General features: G+C 41.4%; 1 protein-coding gene across 11 annotated transcripts in view; it reads left to right on the top strand.

Moving 5' to 3' along the window:
- Positions 1–12,600, top strand: part of RTN1 (reticulon 1) — a 385,922-nt gene extending 373,322 nt beyond the window's left edge. For all 11 annotated transcript variants that reach the window (XM_064571133.1, XM_064571130.1, XM_064571127.1 and 8 more), the window contains 6 exons: positions 2,965–3,172; positions 5,634–5,772; positions 7,218–7,287; positions 7,808–7,854; positions 7,940–7,998; positions 11,785–12,600. In XM_064571133.1, coding sequence (XP_064427203.1) covers positions 2,965–3,172; positions 5,634–5,772; positions 7,218–7,287; positions 7,808–7,854; positions 7,940–7,998; positions 11,785–11,827 — 566 coding nt within the window. In that variant the 3' untranslated portion in view covers positions 11,828–12,600. The remainder of the gene's footprint in view (positions 1–2,964; positions 3,173–5,633; positions 5,773–7,217; positions 7,288–7,807; positions 7,855–7,939; positions 7,999–11,784) is intronic.
- Positions 12,601–24,474: the final 11,874 nt, after the last annotated feature.

Here is a 24,474-nt window from a genome sequence, read left to right as displayed (position 1 = left end):
TTCACATCATCTCAGAGGTGGGTAAGCCTACTTTCTGTAGCACTAAGGAGTGCCCCCTTTAGCACAAATCATGGTGTCTTATAATGTATTTGTTTCTAAACGTTTCTGCCATGTGAATCTGTGGGTGTCATAAAACAGAAGATTACAACTTATTTGTGTGGGGGGGTTTCTCTTTTTAAACAATTCATTGATTTTGATATCCCTGGCACCACCTGGCACAAAGCCTGGCCCTTAAAAAAAAGTTCTTGCTCAATAAATACTGAATAAATGAACAAAATGGGGAAGAGGCAACATTGCAGATAATGGTGGTGTTTTTGTCTTTTTATTCTCCACCCTACCCTCCCCTACATGAAACAGAATAAATGCTAGCAGGTTCCAGTTCCCCAGGCCCTTTAGCCCTGCTGGTCTGGACATAGGCCTAGGCTTACTTCCATTTTTTGCTCCAAATCCACTCAACCACAGGGAGCACTAGGCTTCTGTGGAGACCCCTTCTCCTCCTTCTTCTGTCGCCTACCCTCAGAGGCCCAGGGGTATCTTGTGTCATGTCTTCTAAAAGATCCTTCTTCTCCACCTGGAAGGATTATTACCTTAGTGCTCTGTTCTCAACCAACTCTTCTAAAACAAAAATCGTTTGGGGAACACCTTTGTACTTTGCTGTTAATGACAAGCCAATCTCTATTGCATTACCCCTTCTGGGATCTTTGCAATAAAAAAAAAAAAAAAGATAAAAAGGATAAATATAAAGATAAAAAGGGCTAATCTAAAGGACTGAATTTCTAATAGTAGAATGTCAGTCAGTGTGACATTGTGACTGGTGATTGGGGCGAGGAGAAGAGAGAGGCTTTAGAGCAGCCTTGCTTTTCCTTTGCTCCTAGAAACCTACTTGTAGAACCAGCTTCACTCAAAAGAGAAAAAAAAAATCTTTGTTTCACACCAAAACATGTTTGTGATTCTCTCCTCTACTTCCTATGCAAAAGTGTTGTTAGAGAAAAAGAACAAATTTTTGCCCCCCAACCAAATGGCAGACTACTGCAGTGTTGTGCATTCATGTCATTGGTGGACCAGGTAGGTGAGGAGTAGGTGGGGATGGATGACAGATCAGCTCAAAAGTAAATTCTCTCTCTAGCTTCAGCTTGCTGAGGGATCCTCAGCTGGGTTTAAAAGAGCCCCCACCCCACCCCTTCAGTGCCTGATTTACTCTCCAGCCAGCCTGGGGGAAGACTGAAGCCAAGGGTTCATACTGTGCTCTGCCACACTCCTTATATCCCCTCCACAGCGTCAGAGGGTTGTCACGGGCTATGTGACCTTTTTGATACTGCTCCTTCAGTTAGTTACATACCTGAGTACGACGGGAGCAGCCCCCTGCTTCTTCAACCTGGTCACCTTTGTTCTCCTTGAGCAAATGACTGGTATCCAATTCTGTAAACCAGCTGGGTCTCCGTGCCCTGCACAGGAAGCTGGCGGCGTAAGCAGCTGCCATTTTCATTCGGTTGTGAGATGGGAATTTTGTGTCTTCTCTTTCTGAAAACTTATGGATGTAACATTCTATAAAGACCATTTGTTGCAACAACATGGATGGACGACCTTGAGGTCATTACTAAGTGAAAAAAAGACAGAGAAAAACAAATATGGTATGATCTCGTTTATAGGTAGAATCTAAAATAGCTGAATTCATAGAAACCGGAGAATGGTGGTTACCAGGCTTAGATGGCGGGGGGGGGGGGGGGGGGGGACCTGGGGAGATGTTGTTGGTCAAAGGGTATGAACTTGCAACTAGAAGGCAAATAAATTCTGGAGACTGGAGACCTAATGTACAGCATAGTGATTATGGCCAACAGTACTATATTATAAACTTCCAAGTTGCTAAGAGACTTGATCCTAAATGTTCTCACCACAAAAGAAATGATAATTATGTGCTATGACAGAGGTGTTAGTTTAGTGCTCTGGTGGCAATCATATTACAATATGTAAATATATCCAATCAACATGTCGTACACCTTAGACTTGTACCATGTTAAATGTCAATTATATCTTAATTCAAAAAAACATTTGTGACTTGCCTAATTGGAGAATAAATTCTTCAGCAAGGCTTCTATGCCTTTTTCATAATCTGGTGACTGGAATATTGAAAATACTTACATTATGTATCATATTTGAAGGACCGTGGCTTTGTTCTTTTGAACTTAATTTTTTTTTTTTTGTTTCTAAGTGAAAGAGGAAAATAACTACATGAGAAATGTGCTGCAGATTTTAAAGCTATATTCCAGATTTTTAAGTCACAAAAGGTGAGCGAATAGATTATGCTGTACAAAATGGTTTAATCCAAATGTCAGCTCCAGGGACTCATGAGACAGCTACTAACTTTTCAGTGTTGCTTGTTTTGGAGGAGGGCCATGTCTTTAAAACCTTTGGCATTGGCTGGGTCTCTGGACCCACTGCCATGCTTCTGAAAGTACCACTTCTCCAGGACCTCCGTTTCCATCACTGCTGCCCCTTCTCAGCAGGGGGACATGTGTATGGACTGAGATACACACCTCTAGGCCACCACTGAGGCATGAAATTTGCCAGTAGGGCACCAAGATGCACACAATCAGTGCCATCCACAGGAACAGAACAGGTGCTCTGAGTCCTCTGTACTTGCCGTTTTGTTTCAAAGTCACAGATGGTGTAGCCCAGTGAGACACACTCATAGAGGTATGGTCGCGGGAGATTCAACAGCCTTTTCTTCTCTGTGAATTTATGAACCATCCTCAGGGATGGAAAAGAGTCCTCCAAAGCCAAATACAATGGCAGTGAGTGCGCTGACCAAAGCCCTGTGTCTACTCACTTGTGTTTGAGAACCCAAAGGCCAGGTGAGACGTGCAGCGACCACAGCTTTGAGGAATGAGGCCCGCGGCAGCCCCCCAGCGGCACTGCGGGCGTTAAGTGTGTCTGTGGGCTGGGGGGGTTGTCTTCTCTCCACAGCTATTGACCTGCTCTACTGGCGGGACATCAAGCAGACCGGGATCGTGTTCGGGAGCTTTCTGCTGTTGCTCTTCTCCCTGACCCAGTTCAGCGTTGTGAGCGTCGTGGCCTACCTGGCCCTTGCCGCACTCTCCGCCACCATCAGTTTCCGCATCTACAAGTCTGTCTTACAAGCTGTGCAGAAAACCGACGAGGGCCACCCTTTCAAGTGAGTGTCCCCGCCAGACCAGCCCTTGCCCAGCCTCTCACGGGACCCCTGCCCCCTGACTCTGTTTCAGCTCCCGGGCGTTTGGGTGATGTGTCGCTGGGAACCGACAGACCTCTCAGAGTCTCAGAGTCCCTTGAATGCCCTGACTTTTAATAGCTAATATTTCTGGTGAATTTCCAAAACGCCCTCAGTTATCCCTATTGTGACACTTATTGCTGTATATTGAGTTTTTCTATTTTCATGACTGTGAATGAATTAATAAGCATGTTTAACATAAGTTTACATATGATATGAATATTTTCATACTTAATTATTATTAATAGCAATCATAATCCATTGTATGGGTACAGTGTTTTATAATTTAAGGAGTGGTCAACAGTGAATCCTCCCAACCCTGTGAAGAAGGCAGGGCAGTGTAATCTCTATTTACAGGTGGGAAAACAGATTCTAAGAAGCAAAGTGACTTGCCCAAAATCACATGGCCAGTAACTAGCGTAGAGTCAGGACTAGGGTGTTTGGATTTTTATTTCTATGGTCTCTGGAAGCTTAATACCACAGGGCCAACTTTCTGAGGGGTGCAAGGTTCATGAACAGTCTTATAATGTACCCTTCTCTGCATTTTTATACTGGGGAAATCTGGAATGAACATTGAAAAGGAGGAATTTTTTGTTTTGTTTTGTTTCTCTTTTTTTTCATTTTATTTAAATTCAATCAATTAACGTAGACTGTATTATTAGTTTCAGAGGTGGAGTTCAGTGATTCATCAGTTGCGAGGGAGGATTTTTTTTAAGGCAATATACTAAGAGGAATGAAACGGGGCAGAGCTGTCAGCTGCACGGCACCCACTCCACCCCAAGTTATGTCCCGACTCTGGCTGGGGAGCCCGGGGCATGGCAGCACTGACTGGCAGGTCCGCCTGGCCCCCCGCTGCTGGCCCCCCGCTGCTGCACCACGGGTGGCTTCCACTCCTGGAACGGAGGGACAGTTCTGAGCCTTGCAGATGCTGCGGCAGATGGTTCTGGGCCAGAGCCAGTCACTCACCAGGGGGCCTCTGAATCCTCCCTGGCTCACCCTCACCGGTCAGCGGAATGAAGGCCTTAGGGCCCCAGGCTCTTAAAAGGGGGAAAGATTCCTGTGTCACGGGGACCTACTGACAGAAAGGGAAAAGGCTGTGTATCTCCCTTCCCAGCCTCTGGTTCCTGGGCCTCGGTGTTAAACAGTTACAGTCTAAGCCCTTGGGATGCATTAGGCCTTCTTCCAATGCAGAGTTAATGGGTCTTCTGGGCTGTAACTTGGCTATCCAAGTTCCCACCCAGGAAGGTGAGAGAAGCGAAGTGAAGTGTCTTCATTCCAGGGTTATATCATGCCTCCTTCAGTGGTCCCAGCCAGTGACCAGGGTTTCCATCTTTAGAGTCCTCCTCTGCCCCAGCCTCTGCCCTCTGCCATCCAAGGAAGGCTAGTTTCTTTCACATTCTTGGCCCCCAAGACCATCACGTCCAGTTAGCTCAACTACTTTATCTTCCTTTAGGAGACACAATAAAAACCTTTCTTTTGGTTGAGTTGTTTTTATCAGTAAAAAGAATATCTGACTCAGTACATTTTATCAAAACTTACTATCTAGACAAATCAGCATTTTTCTGTTTTTTTCCGAAAGAGTATGAAACCCGTAAGATTTCAGGGTAGACTCTCTAAAATTCAAACCAAAATGCTACTTTACTTTTTTTCATCTCAATTTACAGAGTTAGGTAAGCACTGTAAGAACTCTAGAAATAACTTCTAGGTGGATGATGTGGTGCTGTCTTAGAATTGGGGAAGGGAAGAAGGAAGGGAAGATGGACCCTCTGTGGGGAGCATGGCCAAACAGGAGGATGGACTATTTGAGGAGCCTGGTTCATCTAACCATAATCACACGTCATCGTTTGAAAAATTGAAAAATGTGGTCACTAAAAATATTGCTCTTAGTAGAAACAGTGAGCTTTTGAATATGGCCCAGGTCACTTGAGTTTTCAGAGCTCTCTACCTAAAACCTGGAAGTATTTTCCAAAATTTAAACATGGAATATTAAAGTTTTGATAGTGAACAATAATTGGCAGCTAGGATTTTCAGATACCTCAGTTATTTAAAAAGATAATCCCTCTCCATGCAGCCGAGAAGAAATGAGGACTTTCACAGCTACCTAGTGGGCCAGGGATGTCTGGAGAATTCAGCAGATGAGCTGATTTGGGGCTGACTTCTCTCTGCTTCCAGCCAGTTGCTCTGTCATGCTGTCTCAGGGACATAGAAATAGAGCGCACCACTAACAGCCATGATTCCCAGGTTCCCCCGGGCGCTGGGGGTGGGTGTGTGGGGTGCCCTGCAGCCCCCAGAGGTGACCTGGCTGTGTTCAGAGTGGGAGAAGGAAAACTCAGCTCTTCGGAGATTACCTCTGATGGGGCTCTCTGTGGGGATGGTTTCTTGACAGGACCTACTTGGAGCTCGAGATCACCCTTTCTCAGGAGCAGATCCAGAAGTACACAGACTGCCTGCAATTCTATGTGAACAACACGCTTAAAGAACTGAGGAGGCTCTTCCTTGTCCAGGACCTGGTGGATTCCCTAAAAGTACGGTTGCTTATGTCATTCACTTGGCGGTCTTGAGTTTCGTTCTCCCTAAAGGTATACTGTAAACCACCACAGATTAGAGAATAAGAAGCAAGTGCTAATTGCATTCTAGAGTGAGAAAACCTCCAGCTCTGCAGTCCCGTGGAGCTCATCCAGTCCAATCCCCTCATTTTACAGATGCCCAAACTGTGGCTCAGAGAGCCTGAGACACTTGCCCGAGGTTGCCCAGTGAGTCACTGGCAGAGCCGGGATCAAACCGAGGGCCACACAGCTTTTAATTCTGTACTTTTTACAACACACCAGGGCGTCCGTCCTTACCATTTTCAATTCCTCAGCCAATTTCCTAGAATTAATTTAAAAAAAAAATATAGTTTGGGGGAATGTGAAAAACATTTGTGATTTTTTCATTGAAAGAAACTCTGGACTCTGCCAGTTGAGACGTGTGAGAGTCCTTACATAGTGTGGGCTGTGAGACGGAGCCTCTGAAGCGGAGGACCTCAGACACCTGGCATTACTCCTGGCACTCTCACTGAACTTACCAGGGTTCTTCGAACGCAATGCTTTTCCCACCCTGCAGTATATGTAGAAACCTGAAGTCAGCGAGTCCTGAGGCAGCTGGGCCCGAGCGAGGTTGTTATGGGTTCCCCATGCTCCCAGAACGCTTTGTACACACTGGGCGGGGTCTTGTAGCAGGGCTGCCCAGCGACTGTTGAAGGAAGGGCAGAAGGAAAAGTGAGTAACGTGGCCTGGCCCCAGAAGATGCTTTCCTGGAAGAACATCTTTCCAAGTAATGACTAGAGAGAGATACGAGAGAGATTGTAATTACTTATTCTAAGGCTTTTCAAGTGATGTTTCTATTTGTATGTGTAATGTAAAAAGAATGGGCTAGAGCAGAGGTCAGCAATCCTTATTTGTAAAGGGCCGTATAGTTAATACTTCAGGCTTTGCATGCCTGAATCTCTGTCCCAGCTACTCAGCTTTGCCATCATAGCAGGAAAGCAGCCAAACACAATGCATAAATGAATGACTGTGGCTGTGTGCCAATAAAACTTTATTTATGAACACCGAAAATTGCATTTCATATCATTTTTACATATCACAAAATGTTATGCTTGCTTTGATTTTATTCAGCCATTTAAAAATATAAAATTCATTCTTAACTCACAGGCCCGAAAAAAACAGGCCAAGGGCCAATAGTTTGCTGACCCCCGTCTTATTATTTCACTGAGTCCTTCAAATCTTCTAACAAAGAGATCCAAAGGGTTCTGAGAGGAGTGAAGACTAGATCCTCTTTCAGTAATTCTGCGATGAGAATATAATGCTTACATTTCCTATTGAAACCATGGTGTATTTTCCCCCCGATTTTAATCTAAAAAAAGTCAATGAAATAAGACTCATCTGTCACAAACGGTTTTAGAAGCTCTGATAAACATTTTGTCCTTCAGTTTGCAGTTCTGATGTGGCTCCTGACTTACGTTGGCGCTCTCTTCAACGGGCTCACCCTGCTGCTCATGGGTAAGGACAGATGAGCACGTTATGTCTTCCTTCACACGCTCCGTCAGCATGGAGCTTCCTAGGCCATTAGCTGTGAGCGTGTTGTCATAGGTTCCTAGGAACAAACGCCACATAGCACAGGGCATTTCTCTGACCATCATAGTTAGTTAGAGAGTATAATATATATTACACATTAATAATGAATTCCTTAGTCTGAAGTATTTTTTTTTCCTCTTCAAGCACAACAGTTTTATTTGGTTTCCAATCAATATCTGTTTGCAACAGACAGTTATGGACAGAAATTCATTTGTATCGTGGGAGGGTTCAGTCCACCCTCATTCCAGGAATAATGGCTTAATATCTGTAAAAGGCTCAGCGTCCCTTTATTTTCCTGATGGACCGCCCTGCCATCTTTTAGCTAAAATGCTAGCTGCTATAAAATAATGCTATAAGATCACATAATTATATAAAAATGTATCTAAAAGCTTATTCTCACTGATAACTCTCATAATTTTAATACTGTATTTGTTTTTCATCCCAGCTGTGGTTTCAATGTTTACTCTACCTGTAGTGTATGTTAAGCACCAGGTAAGTCCTGTGTGATGTCAAATATTCACCTTAAATTTTGACCTTGTGACCTTTGGATGTGCTCATGATTTCTTCCTCTTTGTAGGCACAGATTGACCAATATCTGGGACTTGTGAGGACTCACATAAATGCTGTTGTGGCAAAGTAAGTTACATCGAGCGATTCCTAAAAAGGAGAGACTGCCTTAGGCAGACGTTTGTGGGGATTAGAGAGAGGTAATAAAGGGATAATAAAGTAGTAAGTTGATTTATGATCATTCACTTATTTGAGTCATGGATTCACATCTTTCCCAATCATATTACTTCAGAAAATAAGTATACATTTTAAAACTCTCAATTAAATAAAGCTTTCAGTGGTTTACTTTAGGTATCATGATGAATGAGTTTTAATAAGTGAATGACGTTAAGGTCTGTCTGGGAACTGGCTCATGTCCAAGAACAAGATGGGTTGGAGGAAAGAAGGAACCTGATTCAGAAAACTAAAATTAATTTCTAACAGTTTAATTGAAATAAAAACAATCAAGTTAACAAATATTTTCAACAATAAATACCACTGATTTTATGAACCATTGAAATTGTTTATAGAACTTGAGAAATTTTAAAAATCTGTAACAGCTGTTATATTTTCCATTACATCGTTTTGACTCTACAAGTGTGTGTGTTTATTTTTTTCTTTAATTAACACCATTGCTTTTTTTTTTTTTTAAGATTTTATTTATTTATTTGAGAGAGAGAGACTGAGAGAGAGAGAGCATGAGATGGGGGAGGGTCGGGAGGGTCAGAGGGAGAAGCAGACTCCCTGCTGAGCAGGGAGCCCGATGCGGGACTCGATCCCGGGACTCCAGGATCATGACCTGAGCCGAAGGCAGTCGCTTAACCAACTGAGCCACCCAGGCGCCCAACACCATTGCTTTTTAAACTTGAGTCTTGAATAGACTCCACTTTATGGTCACTTTATGTATCAGGAGATAAAAATTCCAGTTGTAAGTAGCCACAGCTAACGTGGACATTAATCTTAGTTTTCCATAACGCTTAAATTAGCGTTTGTAAATCTAAATTAAATTAGTAAATTGTATTACATTGTAAATCTAAATTAAATTAGTGTTTGTAAATTAGTGTTTGTAAATCCATCTAAAATGATAGTTTTTATGTTATTTTATTAACAATTTTATTTTCATCAAAAGCTGACCTAGGCTCCCACTGGAAATACATGCCATCAAAGGGCTAGACTTTGTTGACCCAACTCCCTCTCATAATCTTAGAATCACATGGCTGGACCTGGGCGGTGGTCAGAATTAGAAGGAAGTATTTTAGACAGCCAAAGATGTGTAAAACAAAACAAAAACAAAACAACCACTTTAAAGTTCTTCCAGTATTTGATTTGCATATCATCAGTTATGGTTCTCTCCTAAAGTATATAAAGGTTTTTGGTTTTTACTGTGTACTCTTCATATTCTTCCTCTTAAATTCATGGTGAACTTGGACCTAGATCAGATCTACAGCACATTTAAAAATGCCTGAAATTATCACCTTGGACCCAAATGCAACTAAGACCTAATGAAAATCAACAAATTGAAGCTAAAGTATTGGTTATTTTGTATTAAGAAACGGCAGCATGGTTAGTATGGAAGTTGGTGGTGCCAGAACCTGGGGAAACTGGTAAAGACCCCAGTTCCCAGATTGCTAAAACAGACCAATAGAATTAGAATTTCTAGGATTGGGGACCTGGAAACTATACTTTAATGAACTCCCCAGGTGACTTTTTGGCAATGAGAGCTGTGTTTTGGGGGACCGAGAGCAATACCAGAACAAGGGCACAGCAAAACACCGGAATAGGAGCTTAGAAACTAGAAGATAAAAATTCTAGTCCTAAGTTGTCCAATACTTAAGTTTGGGAATCTTGTGCAAATCCCATCTATTAATTTTTTCTTTCACTGATTGATCAGTTGGTTCCAAAAAGAGCCATACCTGTGATGTCCCAGGTACTGCATGTAACAGGCACGGAGGGTATAAAGATGAATGAGATGATCCCCATCCTAGTGCAGCTCTCAGCCTCTCGGTGCGGACAAAACTCTAAAGAAATAAGTATAAGCCGATAAAAGAACTGCAGTAGAGTTGTATAAAATGTGAGTGTCAGGGAGGTAGGGAAATAACTGTTCCTGCCTGAGGGGATAATGGAAATGACACTAAATCCTCACTAAAATGAAAGCCTTTGGCTTAGCTCAGCTGCTATCACACAGTACCATAGACTGGGTGGCTTATAAGCAACACCAGTTTACTTCTCACAGTTCTGGAGGCTGGAGGGCCAAGATCAGAGTGCCCACGTGGTCAGGCTCTGGCCAGGGCCTTCTTCCAGCTTACAGACTTCTTGCTGTGTCCTCACATGGTAGAAGGGGAAGGGAGCTCTCTGGGGTCTCTTTTACTGGACATTAATCCTATTCGTGAAGGCTGCACCCTCATGACCTAATCACCTCCAAAAGGCCTCACCTCCTAATACCAAAACATTGGGGGTTAAGTTTCAACATACGAATTTGAGACAGGAGGACACAAACATTCCGTCTATAGCGACCCTGAAGGATGGCTGAACATTCACCAGGTGGGTGATGAGGGGAAAGACATTGCAGGAAGAAGAAAGAAAATGTAGGTCATGTAGGAAACAGTGAGTCAACCATTGTGTCTAAAGCTTAAATGAGTAGAAAGATCAACTGGAAAGAGTCTAGAAAAAGAGGGTGAGGTCAAGTGTCGAATGCTCTAAGGAGTGACTCTGCCCCAACGGGAAATGGCCAGCCCCTACTGTTTTTATGCCAGGGTGATGTAATCAGAGCTGTGTTTTGCACAGATCATGATGACAGTCTAATGGGAGGGGAGTTGAACTGGGGAGTGGAGACGTGGCGATCAGATTGGCTAGGAGGCGATCATAGTTCACAGAAAGTGATAAGGGTCTAGGCCTGTTAAAATGGAGAGAAAGGAGAGAAGACAACGAACACAGTGTATGAACATACATGTACAATGCAATCGTTAAATTAAAATTGGCAATCAGGGCTGTGAAAAGGAAAAGAAAGAGAACATTATCCATGAGAACTACCACGGTTTCTGTAATTGAGCTTTATTCAGATTTGGCTCTGAGCTTCTCAGTAGCTAGAGCAAAAAGAGAAACTAGGTAAATTACATAGGTCTCATTATCAGAAAGGAGGAAACAGAAGTTCTTCAAGAGAACCTGTTTTGCCTGACACTAAATTTTGAAGGAAATTTCTTGATGGGATCTTACCTCTAAAGGCTCCTTCGCCTCTGAAATTCTGACTCCATGTTAGAATAATTCCCAGCACGGGAACTCACATCATTTTAGTGAAACACTTAAGAACATGATCTTTAGAATCAGGCTAGTTTGAGTCCATTTCTGGCATTTTCACCTATATAAGTTCATCATAAATGTTACTTGACTCTGTGAACCTGTTTCCTTATCTGCACACTGGGAACGTTAATACTTAACTCTTAAGGTTGTTGGGGATTAAATGAGATAATGTCTGTCAAGTACTCTGACTGGGACATAAGACACTCTCAGTAAATATTAGACATCATCATCATCATCCTCATCATTGTGCTCTTACTGCCTAGAGATCAGTTGAAGAGGAATGTAGAGGACAGTCCTAGACCAGGACAGGAAGAGCTCAGTACCACTGCCTTCTCTATGCAGAGTAGATAGCTGGAGCCTGTCCCAGTCATTTCTGGGTCTCAGTTTGACGCACAGAAATGTGTCTCTATTGCTGCCTAGAAATGTGTTCGTAGACACTCCTACTTTGCTATTGTATCTTTTGGAATATTAAGCTATTTGGTCAGCTAGCCAGTTAAAGCAACAACACACAATGAAGTCACAGAATGATTTCATTATGACACTTATGACTTACCGTTTTTTGATATTGTCTTTTTTCAGGATTCAGGCTAAAATCCCAGGCGCTAAAAGGCATGCTGAGTAAATCAATATCCCCCCGGGGACTGGACACGAACCAGAATGTCTGGAGTGGTAACAGCTCTGTTCTTACATGTCACTGCAAATTGATTGTTTCTCCCCCCACTACCATCATCTTAGAGACAAACTTCCAACAGCTGTTTTCAGGCTGTTCCTAGAAAACAGCTGTGCTCTTAGGATATTTGAGTCCCTTGTGTCAAGCACTAAAGTATAGAGAAAGTGTATTAGATGTGGTTTTAATTTTGTGTTGCTAAAAAAAAAAAAAAGTGCATGATGGTGAGAGCCCAACTTATTTTTTCTTCTTCGGTGTTCTCTTCCTCCTCTCTGCAATGCTTCTGTAGCTTCTAATGTCCCCTGTGGCTAGGCCTTTCCTGCCCAGTGCCCCGATGCAGTAGTGGGAACCGCTTATATGTCCTTGGGTTGCTGGTTGGATTCATCTTTAATAACAATATATAGAATTGTAGACTGATGTTTTAGTGTTTTTCCAACACACAACATAAAAATAAAAACAGTCGACCGTACTTCTGGTAATCAGTTTTGTATAACTTAAAATAAATCAATGAATAACCCCTCCCCCCCCCCCCAAAAAACATGCAGTACTTTTGTTGTGTGGGACTGACAGGCTGATTTACATGTATGGTAAAAAGTACCAGCATGTTAACTTTATTACAATTTGTATTACTTTCTCTGTAGTTCCTAATGGACCTAATTATGGACTCTGGATATTTGCACTTACGTACTTGATACTGAATGCATAAATAAATGTTACTAAATGTAAAACCTTCTCCCTCTCTTCTTGTGGGATGGCCAGAAAATGCAAAATTTCTAAGAGACAGTCTTCCAAAGACAGGCTGGGAAGCCTGAGACCAAGAGTTCACTTTGTTCCTGTCTCCAGGACCATAGGGTCCAATCCCAACTTGGTATATGTTCCTTTGGGTTATTGATGGAAGTCACTGAAAAGTAGTAAAACTGGAAAGCACACTTCATGTTGTACTCTGCGGGGTTGATGCAGATATTTTAAGTAGTTTTTTAAAAACTTGAAAGTGATATAAATCCTTCCATAAACTTCTTTTTAAATTTTTGTATATTTTATTTATTTTTTTATTATTTTTTATTTTTTCAATTAAAATATAATGTACTATTTGTTTCAGGGGTATGGGCCTGTGATTCATCAGTCTTATACAACACCCAGCACTCACCACAACACGTACCCTCCCCAATGTCCATCACCCAGCCACCCCGTCTCCCCACCCCCCTCCCCTCCAGCAGCCCTCAGTTTATTCCCTAATATTAAGAGTCTCTTATGGTTTGTCTCCTCTGATTTCATCTTGTTTCATTTTTTCCCCTCTTCCCCTATGATCCTCTGCCTTGTTTCTTAAATTCTGCATATCAGTGAGATCATATGATAATTGTCTTTCTCTGATTGACTTATTTCGCTTAGCATAATACCCTCTAGTCCCATCCATGTCATTGCAAATGGCAAGATTTCAAATAATTATTTCTTGAGCACCTACTGTGTGCCAAGCACTGCGAATAGGGCTAGGAATAAGAGAGATGACACTTCCTGCCATCACTGAGACAAATCTTCTAAGGATTGCTTGCTGCTCTTCATAAAAATCCAATTGCCTATTTCATTTCACTGTTAGGGTCAAAAGTCGAAGATTGAAGTTGAAGTGGAATAACAGGAGCAGGAGTAAAAAGGGACAGTAACTTACAAAGAGTGGCCTTTGACCTGTTTCACACTTGGGCTCAGTAAGCACTCACGGAGGTCCCCTTCCATGCCAAGTGGTATGACGACCACAGGGGCAACTGGATGCTGTGCCAACAGCCAAGATGGGGGCAGGTGGGAGGGGGCTATGTGGAAATGCGAACTAAATAAAAGGCAGCATGAAATAAGAGCTGTCTTCCAAGATTAGAGCAACAGAGAAGGATTCTCAGAGGAGGTGAACTTCGCAGCTGGGTCCTGATATGGCTTTTTCCAGATGGAGAAGGTGGTTCATCCCAGTTTGGAGAAAGAACGTGACCTAATATGCTGAGGCATGGAAGCGCATGGCATATGCAGGGAACGGTGTGTGACAAGCTGAACTGGGGTGTGAGGTGCTTGGGGTGAGGTTGTAGTGCCAGGTGAGGCTGAAAAGCTGAGTCGAGACAACTAGGAAGAAACTTGAATGCTAAGGGGTTTGAGCTTTGTTTTTTAGATCTTAAGAGAGTCACATAAACACACTGAGGGTGCAGGATACTGCAGAGTAGAAAAAAACTGTAGCATAACTAACACCAAATGGGTGACAAATGAATAGGCTTTTGCTAAAGCAGCTACAGGGAGAATATAAGGTAAATATTCATCTGTCCTTCATCCTTTCTCTTAGTCCAACATGCCAAGACCCACCATGCCCAGAGGAGTCGCTAGAAGATGATGTGGAGGGAGATGGGACCGGAGTTGGTGATTCACTAGATGTAGGGTTTCAAGACTAAAGCTGACCCTGAGTTGGTACCTCCTCAATTTTCACACCCAGGCAGCTTGCTTGCCTCACCCTAGCCCCAGCTCTGTCTAAGACTAGCTGTCCCGGAGAATGCAATGCCATTTTTGAGGAGAGAAAGCCCAGAAGACCTGGCGTGGGGAAGGAAGATAATAAGCTGGGTTGGGTGTGCCTGCCATTTTTTATGGTTACTAGATACAGAAGAGGATCCTTTTTTCCATGTGTGCTTTCCAATCTCCAACCTTTGGGATCACGCTTCTTGTAAATAGCTTCATTGTGTCAAATTAACCTTCCTCCCTATCTGCATTTGCAGTGTTTTCCTCCCTCCTGTTGGCCCAGAATTCCTTTCAAAAGCAGCTGCTCGTTAGGAGGATCTAAGGAGGAATTCCACTTGCTGGCAGTGGTGGAGAACGTTTCCCGAAGGGACTCCTGCCTTTACAAAATGATAGGTGTGGACATAGAATTTAACCAAATGGAACATGGGGCACAGAATATGGGTCAAGATGATATTCGAGGTGATGGATACAACATGAGGAACCAATGAACAGGTAAGAAGAGGACCAAGAACAGAATCTCCCAGGGACCCAGAGTAAGTGAGGTTATCCTGAAAGCTGTGAATAGTACAAAATTTGTATAGCCCATGGATGAGCTAACCTACCAGAGGGTAGGTAGATACAAAAGCTGTGATACACTTTATGGATCATTTTAGGAATAAAAGAAGTAGAATAGTTCATACATCCTCTGCTCTTTCTCCACCTATGTTAGTTTCCTCGGGTTGCCCTAGCAAAATGCCAAAAACCAGATGACTTAACACAACAGAAATTTACTCTTTCCCAGTTCTGGAGCCTAGAAGTCTGAAATGAAGGTGTTGTCAGGGCCATGTTCTCTCTGATGGCTATAGGGGTGAATGCTTCCGTACCTCTTCTGGCTTCTGGTAGTTGCCAGCAATGCATGGTGCTCCTTGGCTAGTAGATGCCTTACTCCAGGCACATGGCCATCTCCTCCCTGTGTGTTTTCACATGGCCTTCCCTCTGTATCCAGATTTCCTCTTTTTATAAGGATAGCGGTCATATTGGATTAGGCCCACCCTCATGACCTCACTTTAATTTGATGGTCTCTGTAAAAGACCCTATTTCCAAATAAGGTCACATTCTGAGGTACTGGGGTTTGGGACTTCAGCATATCTTTTTGGCAGGATACAATTCAACCCATAACACCATCCCAGGCCTCACACTGGCCTTTACGCCATTGTGTGGACTTTCCCCCTATGCAGAGCCCAGGCCTGTCTCTCCGGTTGTTCTCCACTATGGAATTGCTGCTGAGAAGTGGAATGGCTCCTCCCTTACTCAAAGGTACTTGAGTATGGCCGAGTGCTGGGCCTCTCTTCACTACTACAATGACCACACTGTCCTTGAATACAGCAGCTCCCAACACCCCAATGTTAGCATTCTCATCAGAGTATGGAGAAGCAGGTAGGGGACACAAAAGAGCCACCATTGATGTTTGGGTGTCAGCCAATGTAGTAGTGGTTTAGTGCTCTGCTGATCTAGGCAAAAGGGCCATTTGCTTTCAGACTCCAACCTGCCTCTCCACTGGTTTATATTGGCACCATCTTGAAGCTCCTAAAAATGATTTTTTTCTTTTTGATTTTTCTTTAGTTCAATACATTCAATATTACAGAATTAGTTTGGCTGGCCACTTTTTCTTTAATGAATAAATTGAAATGAATTCTTTTGTATCCTGGGCCACAGGATTCCTTCTAAAGGAATTCTGCTGGAATGAGCTCTTCCTGGTTGTTAACCAGGGTTTTTCAAGTAGAAATTAAAGGACAGTACACAGCAACACAAGAGGCTAAAGTATGAAAGTCGTTGATAAACTAGGTTTTAAGTCAAAGTCAAAAACTGTATTTAGAGACAAAGAAGGTCATTATATAATGACAAAAGGGTCAATTCAATGGGACATATATCAATTGTAAAAATATATGCATCCAACATCAGAATACCTAAGTATGTAAGACAAATATTGACAGATCTGAAAGTAGAAACTGACAGCAAACAATAATAGTAGGAGACTTCAACACCCGACATTCAGCAATGGACAGAACATCCAGACAGAAAGATCGAAAGAAACAACACTATAGACCAAATAGACCTAACAGACATACTCAGAACTTTTCACCCAAGAGCAGAAGAATGAACAATCTTCTCAAGTGCACACAGAACATTCTCCATGATAGATCACATGTTAGCGGACAAAACAAGTCTTAACAAATTTAAGAAGATAAAAGTTATACCATGTATTATTTCTGACCATAGTGGAATAAAACTAGAAATCAATAAAAGCAAGAAAATAGGGAAATTCACAAATATGTGGAAACTAAATAATACACTCTTGAACAATCACTGAGTCAAAAGGAAATCAAAAGTGAATTTAAAAGATATTTGAGACAAATGAAAACAAAACCACAAATTACCAAATATAGCAAAAGCAGTATTAAGGGAAGTTTATAGAGATAGATGCCTTCATTAAAAAAGAAGAAAGATCTCAAATAAACAACCTAACTTTATACCTTTAAGAACTAGAAAAGAAGAATTAAACTAAACCTAATGTTAGCAGAGGGAAGGAAATAATAAAGATCAGGGCAGAAAGAAATCAAATAGAAAAGAGAAAAGCAATAGAAAAAAACAATGACACTATGAGTTTGTTATTTGAAAAATTACACAAAATTGACAAACTCTTACCTAGACTAAGAAAAAAAGAAAACTCAAAAATCAGAAATGAAAGAAGATACATTATAACAGATGTTCCAGAAATAAAAAGGATCATAAAGGACTATTTTTTTAAGATTTATTTATTTGAGAGAGAGAAAGAGAGCGTGAGCAGGGAGAGAGGCAAAGGGAGAGGGAGAGAGAGAATCCTCAAGCAGACTCCCCGCTGAGCATGGAGCCCAACGCTGGGCTGGATCCCAGGACCCTGAGATCACGACCTGAGCCGAAATCAAGAGTCCCTTAACCGACTGAGCCATCCAGGTGCCCCAGGATCATAAAGGACTATTATGAATGATTATAAGCAAACAAATTGGATAACCCAGAAGAAACAGATAAATTCCTAGAAACATACAACCTACCAACACTGAATCAAGAAGAAATAAAAAGCCTGAACAGACCAATAACAAATAAGGAGACTAAAGTAGTAACCAAAACCTCCTAACAAAGAAAAGCCCAGGACCATGTGGCTTCGCAGTGAATTCTACCAAACATTCAAAGAACTATTAATTCTGAAATTCTTCCAAGAAATGAGGAGAATACTTTCAAATTCATTTAATGAGGCCAGCATTACCAATACCACAGCCAGACAGACACCACAAGAAAACTATAGACTAATGTCTCTGATGAACGTAGATGCAAAAATCCTTTATTTAGAATACTAGCAAACTGAATTCAACAACAGCATCAAAAAGATTATATTCTGGGGTGCCTGAGTGGCTCAGTTAAACATCAGTCTCTTGGTTTCAGCTCAGGCCACGATCTCAGGGTTGTGAGATCGAGCTCTGTGTTGGGCTCTGTGCTCAGCACAGAGTCTACTTAAATTCTTTCCCTCTGCTCCTCCCCCACCTCACTGTCTCTCAAATAAAGAAATCTTTAAAAAAAAAAAAAAAAGATCATATTGCATGCCCAAATGGGATTTATTCCTGGGATACAAGTTTGGTTTAACATACACAAATCAATCAATGTCATATACCATATTAATAGAATGAAATGTAAAAAAATCATATGATCCTCTCAGAGGCAGAAAAAGCATTTGATAAAGATCAACATCCATTCATGATAAATATGATCAAAAAATAGGTATAAAAGGACATTTTCTCAACATAATATGAAAAGCCCACAGCTAACATGATGATCAATGGAGAAAAGTGAAAACTTTTCCTCTAAGATATAATACAAGGAAAGGATGCCATTTCTAGCCACTTCTACTCCACATAATACTGGAAGTACTAGCAAGAGCAATCAGACAAGAAAAAGATATGAAAGGCATCCAAATCAGAAAGGAAGAAGTAAAATTATCTCTATTTGCAGATGACATGATCCTACATGTAGAAAACCCTGAAGATGCCACACACATAAAAAACTGTTAGAACAGTAAAGTTGCAGGATACAAAACCAACATACAAAAATCAGTTGCATTTCTTTGCACCAATATTCATCTATCCAAAAAAGAAATTTTAAAAAATCCCACTTATGATAGCATCGAAAGGAATAAAATACCTAGGAATAAATTAAACCAAAGAGGTAATAGATCTATACACTGAAAACTATAAGACACTGATGAAAGAAATTGAAGAAGACACAAATGGAAAGATATTCTATGTTCATGGATTGGAAGAATTAATATTTTTAAATGTCCAAAATGATATACAAATTCATTGCAATCCTGAAAGTTCCAATGGCATTTTTCACAGAAATAGAAAAAGCAATTCTAAAATTCATATGGAACCACGAAAGACTCTGATTAGCAAAAGCAATCTTGAGAAAGAACAACAGAGTTGAAGGAATTATACTTCCTGATTTCAAATTATATTACAAAGCTATGGTAATCCAAATAGGATAGTACTGGCATAAAAATAGACACATAGACCAATGGAACAGAATAGAGAGCTCAGAAGTAAACCCAAGCATATTGTTAACTAATTATCAACAAGGGCACCAAGAATACACAGTGGGGAAAGGAGAGTCTCTTCAATAAATGGTGCTGGGAAAACGATATCCACATGGAAAACAATGAAATCAGACCCCTATCTTACACCATATACAAAAATCAATTCAAAATGGCCTAAAGACTTAAACATAAGACCTGAAACCATAAAACTCATAAAAGAAAACATAGGGGAAAAGCTCCTTGACATTGGCCTTGGCAATGACTTTTTGGATATGACATCAAAAGCTCAGGCAACAAAAGCAAAAATAAACAAGTGGGACTACATCAAACTAAAACGCTTTTGCCCAGCAAAGGAAACAATCCACAGAACGAAAAGGCAACCCTATGGACTGGGGAAAAAATATGTTTGAAGGGCGAGCTCACTTTACTCCTGCACTGGGTAGAGCTCTCAACAGATGGAAGCAGAGCAGGCGTGAGTCTGAGGGGCAGGCCAGGCTGACAGAGAGAGAGGGCCTAGGCTAGGCCTTCTCAGTCCCCTCTCCATTATCACTGGAACAGAGAAAGTAGCATCGTGTAGAGAGGGCCTTCTGATGGGACTGAGGCTTTCAGAGGAAGGAGGCAGCCAACCCTCCAAGACTGTCAGGGAGAAGACCCAGGTAATGAAGAAATTTTTTGCTGTTCTTTTAACTATCATAGAAAAGTATTCTAGGCTCTATGCTCAAAAGGCAACTTTGAAAATTAAAAATTAAATGTTTCCAGTGAGTTTGATAAGGCCTTCCCCAACACACACACACACAAACACACACACACACACCAGGGCATGTACACTTGTCATAAACTTCTAGTTATCTGTATTTTCTTTCTGATACTCACGTATTAATGGTTCAGTGCAAAATAGCCCTTTGGCGTGTAAATTTTTATATGGACAAATTGCCCAATGAGTATGATGCATCTAGTCTGAGATAACTATAAATTGAAATAGGCAGTATATGACTTCTCATATGGCACCCATCAAACTACCCAGGAATTCTGCAGGACTTGCTCAGTTCAATACATTTTTTTTAAAGTGCTCTGATTACAAGGGAACCTACCCCACTATAATCTCTTGGTGGCAAATTGATCCTGCCTTCCTTTTTGATTAATAGAGTGTAGCCCATGGGTTTTTTATTTCCCCTAAGTGGGAGAGAACACCCAGATGCTGGCTACCACAAAATATATTCCCAACAGAATAAATGGAGCTTTCTTCAGGGACTCTATTATATTCTGTTAGGTTATCTGTGTGAATCCATGTGGGTGCCTACTTTATGGTAGGATCTTTAATCTTCATTGGGAAGAACAGTGCTAAATTAAGAGCATTTCCTCCTAGTCTTATAGGGTTTCTTAGGTAAATGCATTTACTTTTTTTCATTTTTACAAACATTTACCTTATTTTTAATTTTCTTTAATTTCTAAATTGGTTATCATATTAAATGTATCTAGCCAATTGATATATATAATTTTAGCTATCTGATTTATTAGTTAATAGATTATTTTAAACCAATTATTTTAAGGCTATTAAAATGAAACCTTTTAGCAATAATATAGTATCACTGAGCCAGACCCTATGCTAGGCTATTTACAAAATTTTTTCTAATTCCCAGAATTTCAAAATCCTACATGATTAATATTTTTATACTTATTGTCCAAGTGAAGAAACTAAAACCCAAAATTTTTAAATAACTGGCACAAGTTTACACAACTAGTAAGTGATAAAACAAGGACTTGAAACTTTTTTTGTCTGATTTCGAGTCCTCGGCTCTTACCACTGAGTCCTACTGCTTTTCCTGTGTCTCCCTGCCCCCTCCCTATAGTCTCTAGCTCGGAAGCAGTGCTACCTCAGCACGACTATTTGGTTGCTAGTAAAGTAAAAAACCACTGACGTATATGAACCATACATAGGCATTTATTGGAAGATCATAGGGAGTCCAAGGGCGTAACTGCAGAGGATTATTTTCCCAAACACACAGTTTTGCAACTTTGACCTTGGTGGTTGAAGATGGAAGTACTTAAATTCAGGCATTACCTAACAACCCTGCCATCAATAGAGGCAAAAAAGAAAGTGCACAAATCTTGAAGAGCTCTGTACCATGGCTTAATTTTACATACCCATTCATCCCGAACCAGAACACACATCCACATTGCAACAGAAAAAAGAAATCACAGTTGGAGCCATGGTGACAATTCATTCTTCAACTCCAGAAGCTAATTCATCTGGCAGAACTGAGAATTCAGAGTTCTCATTAACTTTGAAATCATGGTTAAGTAAGAGTTACCATTTTTAAAATAATAATTGAGTGATAATTCTGGTATAACAAAATTCACTTAGAACCAAACTTTTAACTATGTACAATTTAATCTGTGATTCAAAGTGTCCTTCAAGATCTTGTAATAGTAATGATCATTAAGGCCATCATGAATGTCAGTTCTTGCTATATGGGCCTATATATAAAAGTGGTGTGAGACCCTCAGGAAGTTGCCTTTTTCCTCTAGCCTTTGTTTTCTAATAAATCCTGAACTACAGAAGACTTTTGAATTCTACATTTTAAAAAATTTTGAATACATGAATCTTTCCTATTACCCATTTCAACAACATCTTAAGCATCTGTTATGTGCAAATTGCTGTGCTGGGTGCTATAAGAGATTCACAGTCCCTACTTTTAAAGAGTTCATAGTATAGGGATAATAGCAACAACTAAATTTATGGAGTGGCTCGTCTTGTTCCAGGCATTGTTTTAAACACTTTATATTAATGTATTTAATTCTCATGAGTACCTTACAATGAAGGCCCGATTTTACAGATGAGAACATTGTGGCAGAAAGGTTACAAAGCTATTTAGTAATAAGGTATTATTCAGAAAACTATAAGACTATAGGATAGTTTCCACCCATGAAGAGTTTAAACAAACTTTGGAGGCTCTGAGAATATTGGGATCAAGGAAGAACTTATGGATGAGACTGCTTTTGAGGTGGGCTGGCAACATTAGTGTGACTTCAGTAGGCAGAGAAACCACCTGCAATGCAGACTTTGATTTTGAACAGGTTGAATTTGACATGCTGCAGCTCAGCCGGATGAGGATGTTTAGTCCACAAAATTAATTAATACTTAGAAGGGAGGTTGGGCAAGAGATACACGCTGAGAGTTATTCACGTGAATTCAGCTCTGTCGAGGGAGGAGTTTAGAGAGCATGAAGAGAAGACCAAGGTTGGCGCCCAGGCAGAATGTCCACCTGTAGCAAACAGGAGGAAGAAGACGAGGAGCCAGGGAAGGAAGTGAAGACAGAACGGCCAGAACCAATTAGGAAATGAGTTTCTAGGGAAGGGTTGGGGAAACTGGGTAATGGCGTCCAATCCTTCATGAGAGAAGATGGGTGGGAATTGGGCTTGAGAAAATGCTGTTAGAAGATGAGGAAGAGGCAATTCAGAATTCAGGGTGAAGGGGTGCATGACCACCCAGGGGTAGACCACACTTTTAAGAAGTTTGGTAATGAAAGGAAGCAGAGAAGGAGGATGGCAGAGGGGTTCAAGAAGATGCTCGGGCAAGAGTTCTGAGGAACACATGAGGTGAGGGGGAGCTGATTGAGAAAGGTCCTTGAGGGGGTGGGAAGGAATGGGATGAGAGCTGCAATGACTTACTTATATTTTTATTTTCCAAATGAATCTGGAAAGTCTCAACTGCAGCCATATATGGAAAGAACAGTCAGCCAGTGTTATCTGACATTTTCTAAATTTGCTAAAGACCAAAAAAGAGAGAGAAGACAGATTTTTAAATCAAACTGAGGAGCTTACCTACTCCCGTGATCTTTACTGAATCATCTTCAGATGAATCATCATATCTAAAACACTTTTTAAAAATAATTAAATTGATTAAAATAAGGAAAATAAGAATACTGCTACTTAAAGGTCTTGAGTGTTGGAACTATCTATAAAAAATGCTAAATGAACATTAACAATCATCATTGCTACCTTTCTAACTGAAGATGCCACCTGAAGCATCAGTGATGTAATAATAAAGACATTCTTGCTAAATATGGCCTTGTTGTTTCAGGTCCACTTTCATTTCTGATTACTCTGCAGATGCTCACTTGAATTACAATGCCTGTAATTGAGTATGATATTCTGTCGTACCATAAAGTGTTACCTTAGGCAGAAATAAACTGAACCACCAAGCAGCAGCCAGCAGGGAGCAGCTTAATCTGTTCTCCATCAACATTTTCACAGCAGCATTGCTTGCAGCATAAAATCCAAACTCCTGAGTTTGGAATCCAAGGCCCTTTGCAGTGAAATCACAACCCAAATTTCTGGCTCGCACCTGCTTTTCCTTTCCATGCACCCCATGCTCATCGGCCACACCTCCGTGACTCTGCTGACATCCACACCCCAGCCCCAGCTCCCTGCCCTGGTGGTGTAGTCACGAGGCAGCTCTGGCAGAGCTGGCTGTGCCTCAGACCTGGAGTCGGAAGGATTGTTCTGTCATGGTGCCAGGTTACCCCCAAGATGATCGACTCTCTCATCTCTGTGTGATTTTCTGAAAAATAGGTTCATCATAAAAATCATCTGGCGGGGCACCTGGGTGGCTCAGTCGTTAAGCGTCTGCCTTCGGCTCAGGTCACAATGCCAGGGTCCTGGGATTGAGCCCGCATCGGGCTCCCTGCTCCACAGGAAGCCTGCTTCTCCCTCTCCCACGCCCCCTACTTGTGTTCCCTCTCTCGCTGTGTCTCTCTCTGTCAAATAAATAAAATCTTAAAAAAAAAAAAAATTGCCCTGGAGAGTTACAATAAAGACTACTTAACTCATGGAAGCAGTTCTAAAATGTACATTCTGTAAAAGCACAAAATGCTTTGGAAGTGTGGTATCACACTACACCATACAGGAATTACACCTGGTTATGAAATGCGCTTCAAAACCTACCCTTTTCCCCCAACTTCAAGGCTATTTTCTTGAGGACAAGGGCCAGATCTTATCCATGTGTTCCATCAAAGCCCTGATTAGAGAGCTGGTATGTGACAAAGCCTAACTGATCTGGACTGACCAGAGAGAGTCAGCTTTCAGGGACAACGCAAGGGAAAGAGGGTCTTGTGAGATTGGACGCTGGCATCACCAGATTCCTATCCCTATTCTCTCACTTTCCGCCTCCTTTCACTTTCCTCTTTTTGTCTTGTCTCTCTCTGAATTCTATTTCCCCTTCACTGAGAGAATAACAGAGAAGGCTGACCCCTTCTCATGGCTCAACTCTCCATTCTTCAGAGAGACCCTTCCTGGTCCCCCCCATAAATCTCTGTTGTATGCACTCAGCGCTCAGAACAATGTCCAGCACACAACAGGCATGCAACCAACACACGAACCAACGAGTCTGGTGCTGGCACACGTGCGACCATGGCCTTCCCTGGTGCCTGGCAGGTTTCTTTCCCTCTGTGCCAGCATTTGGCCTCAGAACTTTACCTGAGTGCTCCAGGCAGTCACTGCTGTCCAATAGAAAGGA

Source organism: Mirounga angustirostris, unplaced genomic scaffold, assembly GCF_029215605.1.
Source record: "Mirounga angustirostris isolate CCGP_5_RB_7025 unplaced genomic scaffold, mMirAng1.0.hap1 SCAF_9, whole genome shotgun sequence".
Classification (NCBI taxonomy): Eukaryota; Metazoa; Chordata; class Mammalia; order Carnivora; family Phocidae; genus Mirounga; species Mirounga angustirostris.
Note: the sequence above shows the minus strand (reverse complement) of the source record. Positions and strands in the feature narration are given on the sequence as shown.